This window comes from Squalius cephalus (assembly GCF_949319135.1).
Source record: "Squalius cephalus genome assembly, chromosome: 19".
Taxonomy (NCBI): domain Eukaryota; kingdom Metazoa; phylum Chordata; class Actinopteri; order Cypriniformes; family Leuciscidae; genus Squalius; species Squalius cephalus.
Genome location: NC_137140.1, coordinates 36148431 through 36157610, shown reverse-complemented (window position 1 = coordinate 36157610; position 9180 = coordinate 36148431). Strand labels below are relative to the sequence as shown.

The 9180-nt window shown below is 37.8% G+C and overlaps 2 protein-coding genes across 3 annotated transcripts in view; one reads left to right on the top strand and one right to left on the bottom strand.

Annotated features, from left to right (window-relative positions):
• The window catches only part of LOC307146622 (very long chain fatty acid elongase 6), a 9517-nt gene extending 8349 nt beyond the window's left edge, over positions 1-1168 (bottom strand). The window contains exon 1 of the mRNA XM_079850807.1: positions 969-1168. Within this exon, the coding sequence (XP_079706933.1) occupies positions 969-1054 (86 nt within the window). The 5' untranslated portion in view covers positions 1055-1168. The remainder of the gene's footprint in view (positions 1-968) is intronic.
• A 1628-nt stretch (positions 1169-2796) lies between these two features.
• uros (uroporphyrinogen III synthase) lies at positions 2797-8581 on the top strand. 2 transcript variants are annotated; one of them, XM_079850800.1, is made up of 10 exons: positions 2797-2878; positions 3116-3199; positions 3274-3357; positions 3441-3537; positions 4782-4853; positions 5239-5313; positions 5943-6026; positions 6924-7009; positions 7921-8019; positions 8094-8581. In XM_079850800.1, exons 2-10 carry the CDS (start codon positions 3125-3127, stop codon positions 8214-8216), a joined length of 795 nt encoding a protein of 264 aa, XP_079706926.1. In that variant the 5' UTR covers positions 2797-2878; positions 3116-3124; the 3' UTR covers positions 8217-8581. The 2 variants fall into 2 exon arrangements, with proteins under 2 accessions (XP_079706926.1, XP_079706925.1); XM_079850799.1 differs by having other exon boundaries at positions 5937-6026.
• The last annotated feature ends 599 nt before the right edge of the window (positions 8582-9180 follow it).

Genomic DNA, 9180 nt, shown 5'->3' with positions numbered 1-9180 from the left:
GTAATGTACTGTACTGTTAAATGTATTCTTTGTTTATTTGATTATGTAATTTTAATAGACTACTTAATAGATTAATAACTAACTAATAATTGCTTATTTTGTACATTTATTACAGCATTTCATAGTTTTTTCTAAAGGTACTTATTATATTTCCACTTGTCTACATATTTATTTTAATCTTATTTTATTACTAATCTTATTTTAAGCTACGCATACTTATTATATTTCCACTTTTTTTTACTGTACTTATTTATTTTAATCTTATTTTATTTGACTTTATTTTCACAGAATTTCTCTCGAATTTTCCACATACATAACAAGGTCTCTGTCCTGATTTAAACCATCAAATAGAAGATTTTGATGTCACAATCAGCCGAAAGGTCAAAGGTGAGCGTATCTCTACCATCCTTCACGTGAACCTGCTTTTATCTCACACATCTATCAATCAATCACAGCAGAATAGAGTTCATTCAGTCCACAATGGGAACACACACACACACACACACACACACACACATTAATACACTAGGTCTTTTGTGTTCGTTGTTTATTAATGTAATTGTGAAATTTGTGATGAAAGGTCAAAGGTGACTGATGACTTTACTGCCTCACTTTAATGAGCAGGGAGTGTTTAAAGCAAACTACAGACTGCTTTTACCAACATACCTATGTCATATTACGCTTATAGTAAAATACATGTTAGATATATGACATATATTGCACAATACACATTTTAAGAATCTTGCACTGTATGCTACTGTATTATTAAAGAATGGGTATTATAATGTGTAGGCTATTATATATTGCACATCACATTAAATGTGTCTATATAGCTATTATATTCTATAGTGTCCTTAAAGGGGCTATATTAAACGCATATACCCCCTTTAATACTCTTCATTTATGAGTTGAGTAGATGTTAATAGATGAGATGAATCAGTGATTCATTTTCGACTCAATTGACTCACCAGTTCTGCTGAAACCATTCAAGCGCGACTCGGTCATCAAACTGGCGCTCAAAGTCAAACGCGTAAAGTGAATCGTTCATCTTCATCTTCAAGTGTGCGAATCTTCTGTGGATGATGAAGGTGTTTCCGAAAGGAAACCCAACAGGATCGGTGAGGCGAGCAACACGAACACACTCCTGCTGAACTTCATCATTACACGCGCGAGAGGGAGGAGTCAGAGCAGCGAGCCCATCCAATCACAGTCGAGGGATCTGCATATTTCATCATACGAGCGACTAAAAGCTTTCTATTCATGAGAAAAGATCTGTTCACTTAAATCTTGTAGAGCTTGAAAACATTGTACAATCTTTGAATCTTTTTAATTATTAATAATACAAAAATATATAATGGAAGTCTAGACTTCAACAGCTTAAAAATTATCCTGTACTTGTTATCTAATAATATTTTATCTAAATAAATGATATATATACTATATATATATATATATATATATATATATATATATATATATATATATATATATATATATATATATATATATATATACTTTTTTTTTTTACAGTATTTCTCTAGTTTTTTCTACTGATACTTAGTACATTTCCACTTTTTGACTTCTTATTTTATTTTATTTATTTATTTAATTTACTTTATATATCAAAGGTTTGTATTAAATAGAAAACCTCTACCATCCTGAAAGGGGTTGAGAAGCATCCAGGCCAGTTTCCAGTTTCTTTCTCGGCTTTCTGACTGCTAAACAACTGAAACAAACCTGAAACAGCCCTGGCTTGTCAGAGGACTATAAAGCACAATTCACACTGGCCAAAAGAAGGCCAACAAACACCAATAAACTCCAGCATTAGATCGTGGATTTAACACAGTCTAATGCTGCCTGTCACTAATGCATTCAAGTCGGAAACACTATACGACAAATGTGCATAGTTTTGAATATATTTATATTTTACATTATTAATATTAATATTTTACATATGGCATCTAACAAAGACATTTAAAGTCCCACTGAAGTGCCTTGAAACGGTTGATGTAATTTCCACTGAAACAGGAAGACAGGGCGGGGCATATCGAACAGCTCCTCCCCTTTTTTAAATAGCCAATAGGTTTGGTTTATATCACAGCTCGGCCAGAGCCGTTGATCTTGGTAAAGCCGCAGTTTCCCCCTCTAACCGTTTCTCCTCCTAATCTCCTCCATATCGCTTTAAAATACAGCATTCAATTCAAATGGGTCCGATACGTTTTGTGTTCTGCGGCGACTAGATTATATGATCCACTTTGTGCTATTGTGTCTCTGGACCGGAGCTAACGTGACACTAACATGAAACAGACTTCATTCGCCACAATGGTAATCATATTTACACTGTCTGGATTGTTCCCTATCCCTTATATAGTGCACTATGGGCCATTCACCATGTAGAAAATAAGTACAATTGACTGATTAGCGTCTATTTATAATGTAGGGGGCGGAGCTTCAGATTTTAGAGAGCATTTGATTGGACAGAAAATCTGATGAGAAGCTGAAGTGCAGAGTGATGTCATCAAAATCATTGATCCATACTGGCGGAAGTAAGAGACTGTACATTTTGAATGATATCTTCTAAATGCGAATTTTAGATATTATAATTATAATATATTATTATAGATAACAGTAAGGCTAACATTCATGCTAAAATTGATTTCATGGGGACTTTAAGCCAGAATTATTTAATGGTTTTTTATTTTTGTAATTTAATTAACTGAATAATTTAAAATGATTGCGCTGTTAGGTCGTAAAGAGACTTTTATTTTGAAAAATCGCGCTGTTGTGTTTATTGCGTCGCTGCTGCTTCCTGCTTCACTGCTATAGTTGTCATATAACAGTAAACATGCGGACAGCTGTATGAACTCACTCGCTGCAAGTATGTTGTGGTGTATTTCTCAACTAATATTAAGCCACAGTTCATTCATTAATCATTCAAACTCTTATTAGTTACACCCAGGTTCGAACGGCCTTATTTAATGATGTCAGTGCATGAAAACACACTGTGTGTTTGCTGTTGTCTGTTGTTGTCGTTTGTTATCAGTGAGTGACAGCTTGTGAATTCTTCTGGGCGTTGTTGTATGAAATACTGACTCTGAAGAAACTCCTTTATTAGTGGTTTTAGATGACTGCAACAATGAAAGTGCTGCTGCTGAAAGAGCCAAGAGAGAGTGAAAATGAAGCAGACCCTTATATCAAGGTAATAATAGAATAATAATATAATAATAATCATCACAATAGCTTTGAGAGAGTAATATTGGGCTTGTATTTCAGGAACTGGCTTCATATGGACATACAGCTACTTTGATCCCGGTTCTGTCTTTCAAATTCGTGTCTCTAAATGAGCTTTCAGAGAGGGTGAGTTTGTGGAAATCTGTGTCTGGAGTTGAATAAGGTTATGTTTTATTAGATATTCACTGATTGTGTTTGTGAAACACCAGCTCTTTCAGCCCGAGAGGTTTGCAGGTCTGATCTTCACGAGTCCCAGAGCCGTGGAGGCCGTCAAGATATGCTTAGACTCACACACACACACACACAGTGAGTATGGAGCACACAGTCACAGGGTGGAAGAGTAAAATGGGAAGATTTTGTCATGGGAATCTAAGCTTAAACAGTTGTTCATGGGTTCGATTGCCAGAGGATGCATGGATTTAGTTGAATCTTGCATGCAGTGTAAATGGCTTTGGATAAAAGCGTAAATGTAAATGTTCTTCCGTGAGCACTTAACCTCTTATAAAACCTTTTCCTTCAATCCTCCCTGGTCTTGGCTAATGCTGCTCTGAGTAACGCCTGAGCTGTGTGTTTGAGCACTTCTTCTTGCGCTGTTTGTTCCTCTTCACGATGACTCGCTTGCTTTAGTCCTCATTTGTAAGTCGCTTTGGACAAAGGCGTCTGCTAAATGACTAAATGACTAAATGTAAGTCTGTATGTGAAATAAGAGTTTAGTAAATGCTCACGGAAAACTACTAAAGTTTACAGTTTCATCACTTTTTATCACTTTTGTTACAAGTTGACATTGAATTTATCTCAGTTTGTTAATGTTCACAGTGCATTATCTAATGTTCACAGATACAACTTATGTTTTTAATAATGTGCTTTAACATCAACTGAGATTAATACATCCGGCAGAGTCAGTAATGTTAACTAATGTCGTTAACTAATGTCGTTAACTAGTCTGGACAGATGAGAGCGTATTGTAGAGTGTTGCCTCTGTCAGGGCTGTCACAATGTATCGTCTCACAATATATCACAATACAAAAATGCATGAATATGTATCGCGGATAGTTCACCCAAAAGGAAAATTACTGTGCGTGAAAAAATTCAAGTTTACACAGTGTTCAAGTGTCAGTACTACATTAAACTACTATATATTATGTTGAATATAAAGTATAATAATGCAGTGGGGGAATATTTGTGTCCTGATAATGCCAGATGTCTGATGTTAACAGTAAAAGTGTCCTACATTATTATAAATATATCTAGTCAGTGACAGTGAAAGCATATTCATCTACAATAATTCAGTATTTTCAGCTTCAGAATCATGAATATTGTTATTCTGGCGTCTCTATTGTCCTGTATTGGGTTTCAGCACCAAGTCCAAGAATATTCATTTACACACACAATGTAAAACTAAATCTAGCATTTTAATCAATAGTTTTTGTTAACATTTTACCATGTGTCTTGGAGTATCGCAGTAATATGGTATCGTGAGTTCAGTGTCGTGATATATGAGTGTATCGTTACACCTCTACTTTCTCTCATCTCGTGTCTTCATCCTCCAGAATGGGACGCAGTGAAAGACGAGTGGAAAGCAAAGTCAGTTTATGTGGTTGGAAAAGCGACAGCATCTTTAGGTACGTGTCACTTCAGCTGAACACACACACCTCTGAACACACACTTCAGCTGAACACACACATCTCAGGTGTTCGGTGGGATTCACACGTCCCTGTCGTTTCCCTGATCAGTGTTTTACGGTGAAGGAAGTGTGTATGTGTGTGTGTGTGTGTGTGTGTGTGTGTGTGTGTGTTTGCTGCACACCTGCGTCCTGGCAGTAAATCTGCTCACACCTGAACGCCACCTGTGCTTCATCATCACATGACCATCTTCTCTCATCATCCTCGTCTTTGCAATTACTGCAAAAACTTTTTTATTTATTTAGAACATGCCCAGATATATATATAGATATAAATGAAACTGTCAGATCATGATCACGATGTCTTTGTATGTCACGATGTTTAGTTGCGGATCTGGGTCTGTGTCCGCTGGGTGAAGAAACGGGAACCGCAGACTCGCTCTCACTGCTCATCCTGCAGAGTACGACACACACACACACACACACACACACACACACACCAGACTCGCTCTCACTGCTCATCCTGCAGAGTACGACACACACACACACACACACACACACACACACACACACACACACACACACACCAGACTCGCTCTCACTGCTCATCCTGCAGAGTACGACACACACACACACACACACACACACACACACACACACACACACACACACTCACACACACACACACTCACACACACACACACACACACACACTCACTCACTCACTCACTCACTCACTCACTCTCTCACACAAACACACACACTCTCTCTCTCACACACACACACACACACACACACTCTCTCTCTCACACACACACACACACACACACACACACACACACACACACACACACACACACACACACACACTCACTCACTCACTCACTCACACACACAAACACACACTCTCACACACACACACACACACACACACACACACACACACACACACACACACACACACACACACACTCACTCACTCACTCACTCACTCACACACTACCTCTCTCTGGGGCCAGCAGAATATAACACACTTGTATAATAACTGTGTTTGCTGTATATATGAGTGTGTGTTCATGTTGAGTTTCAGGAGAGAACCGAGAGTCTCTGCCGCTGTTCTTTCCCTGTGGATCCATCAAACGGGAAGTCCTGCCCACCGCGCTCAGGAACAACCGTGAGACCATCTATCCAAACATATACACACCTTACACAATCCAAAATGTTGCATAAAAATCATTGTTAGTGTTTCTTATGCAAAGAAAACAAATGAAATTCTATTTTACATAAGAATGAAGCTTTCTGTTTGCAATATGATGTTTCTGTTAAAGGAACACGCCGACTTTTTGGGACTTCAGCTTATTCCCCGTATCCCCCAGAGTTAGATAAGTCCACACACACCCTTCTCATCTCCGTGCCGTAACTCTGTCTGACGCACCCACCGCTAGCCTAGCTTAGCACAAAGACTGGAGGTAAACGGCTCCAGCTAGCATACTGCGCCCAATAAGTGACAAAATAACGGCAACATTTTCCTATCTACATGTTGTGATGTGTATAGTCACAGTGTGTACAAATAACAAGGTCACATGACACACAGCCGTCTTCTAACCGTACACACACTGGGAACTATATTCTCAGACGGCGAAGCGCTGCTACTTCTTGATTTGCTCGCTACTAGCTAGCTAGTCATGTTGGTTTTGTTGACGGAAGTAACAATGGTGCTTTTCAGGTGTTGCGCTAATCACTCCGCACAAGTAGCAGTGCTTCGCCTTCTGAGAATATAGTTCCCAGTATGTGTTAACTTATTACTATTACTTAATGGGCGCAGTATGCTAGCTGGAGCCGTTTACTTCCAGTCTTTGTGCTAAGCTAGGCTAGCGGTGTGTGCGTCAGACAGAGTTACGGCACGGAGATGAGAAGGGTGTGTATGGACTTATCTAACTCTGGGGGATACGGTGAATAAGCAATAAGTATTATGCACATTTAACAGGTTTCATCACCCCAGAATAATCCTATAATTGAGCTGTCTCTTGTGTTTGACTCAGTGTGGATGTTTTCTGTGTTTGTGTGTCAGACGTTCCTCTGGAGACTCTGACCGTCTATCAGACTTCTGAACACCCTGATCTGCAGAAGAACATCACGGATTACTTCACGCAGCAGGTGTCCGTCAGATACTACAGATATTATTATATATATTCTCAATGTTGATGCGCAGAAGTTTAAATGCCTTTAAAATGTTACATAGACTTCAGATGCAAAACCCTTTGGATCCAAAAACTTTAGATGCAAAAAGATTCAGTCATTTCCCTTTAATGGCCGTGAAAAGTTTATTGAAATGCCTTATTTAAAAAAAAATGTCCCTGATAAGAGTAAAATTAAAAACAAAAATGCTCTTTTAAAGAAAAAATGTCAGACGGACTTAAAAGTCTTCATTACATTTATTAATATATATATATATATTTTAAACAATATAATTATATTCAAGTTAATATACTCCAAGTAATGTTGATGGGCAGAATTTTAAATAACTTTTACATTTTAATTATTGCATTTTTATATTATTATATTTTCAAGTGCAAATGTTGATGGCCAGAAGTTTTACATTTATATATTTTTTTATTTTATTTAAATATAATAATATGCAATATTCAAGTTTATATTCTCAATGTTGTTTCATTTTTGAAAATTAAATTGAATTTAAATAATGTAATTTTATTCAAGTGTGTGTATATTGTCCAAAATCAATGTTGATGGGCAGAATATTTAATAACTTTACAATTTTGCATATTAAATTACATGTATAATTATTTTAATTGTATTTGAATCATATAATCACATTCTAAAGTGTTCATTTATTTATGTTTATAAATGTAATAAAATGAAGTGTTGTTTTACGATGTAAATAAATGTGTATCAGTGTTAAAAATGAGCACAGGTGTCAACTGTGTTACTCACCTGTGTGTGTGTGTGTGTGTGTGTGTGTGTGTGTGTGTGTGTGTGTGTGTGTGTGTGTGTGTGTGTGTGTGTGTGTGTGTGTGTGTGTGTGTGTGTGTGTGTGTGTGTGTGTTCAGGGCGTCCCTGCTAGTGTGGCGTTCTTCAGCCCGTCAGGAGTGACGTTCTGTTTGGACTTGTTGAAGAGACTGTCCGGATCTCAGCTGGAGCAGATAAAGGTGCGACACACACACACACACACACACACCATACACGGTCTGAATCAGAGCTGTGACAGAGCTGTGCTGTTCAGTTTGCAGTGATCGGACCCACGACGGCGGACGCGCTGGAGTCTCACGGACTGACGGTCAGATGTTGTGCTGAGAAACCCACGGCTAAACACCTCGCCACTGCCATCGCACGGGCCCTGCAGTGACCTCTGACCTCTGACCCCTGACCTCTGACCCTCAGCCCCTCAGAGTACAGGGAAGCTTTGCATTGGCAAAAATTTGTCAGTATATGGATATTAGATATAAATAATGTTTTAAATGAACTTTTAATATCTATCTGTATTAGTAGGAAGAAGAAAACATTTCATGCATCAGTTTATCAGCATCAGAATCATTATCATGTTTTGCACTAAATTCTGTTTGTTCAGGAATCTTCTTATTGATGTGTTTAATGTTGAATGCAAGTGACTTTCAGTGTTATCAATGTGAACTGGTGATTAAAAACAAAATGTTGTGCTATGAGTCATGATACTTTTATAAAGTGAAGTATTAAAAGAAAATGTATATTCTCCTCTAATGTTGATGAGCATAATCTAAATAACTTAAAAAGGTTGCATTTTTAATTAGATTGCTAATTATTTCAATTTTATCTAAATATAAATATATAATCAAGTGTATGTGCTCAATGTTGATGGGCAGAAATTTAAGTAACTTTGAAATTTTACATTTTAATTTTATTTAAGTAATATCATTATATTGAAGTGGACATTCTTCAGAATTTGAAATAACTAACATTTTTCATTACATGTGTAATTCATTTTATTTAAATCATATAATTTAAGTAATGCACGAAATGCGCGCAGGGGTCGTCATGACAGTGAGTGACGAGCGCGCGCGCTCAGGTGTGTTTCTCTCGGGCAGGTGTGAGTCGCGCGCGCGTGCACGCGCTCAGGTGTGTTTCTCTCGGGCAGGTGTGAGTCGCGTGGCTTCATATGCAGCTGTATGAAGGTGTCGGTGTTCAGTCTCTGCTTGTGTTTGGGGTGAAATAATCCTCCGCTGTTTCACACAGAGGCGCGAGCGCGTGAGGAAGTTATTAAGACACGCCCCCTCTATCATCTATAGACAGTATAAACCGCGTGTCGAGTTCAGTCTCACTCGAGTTCAGAGTCT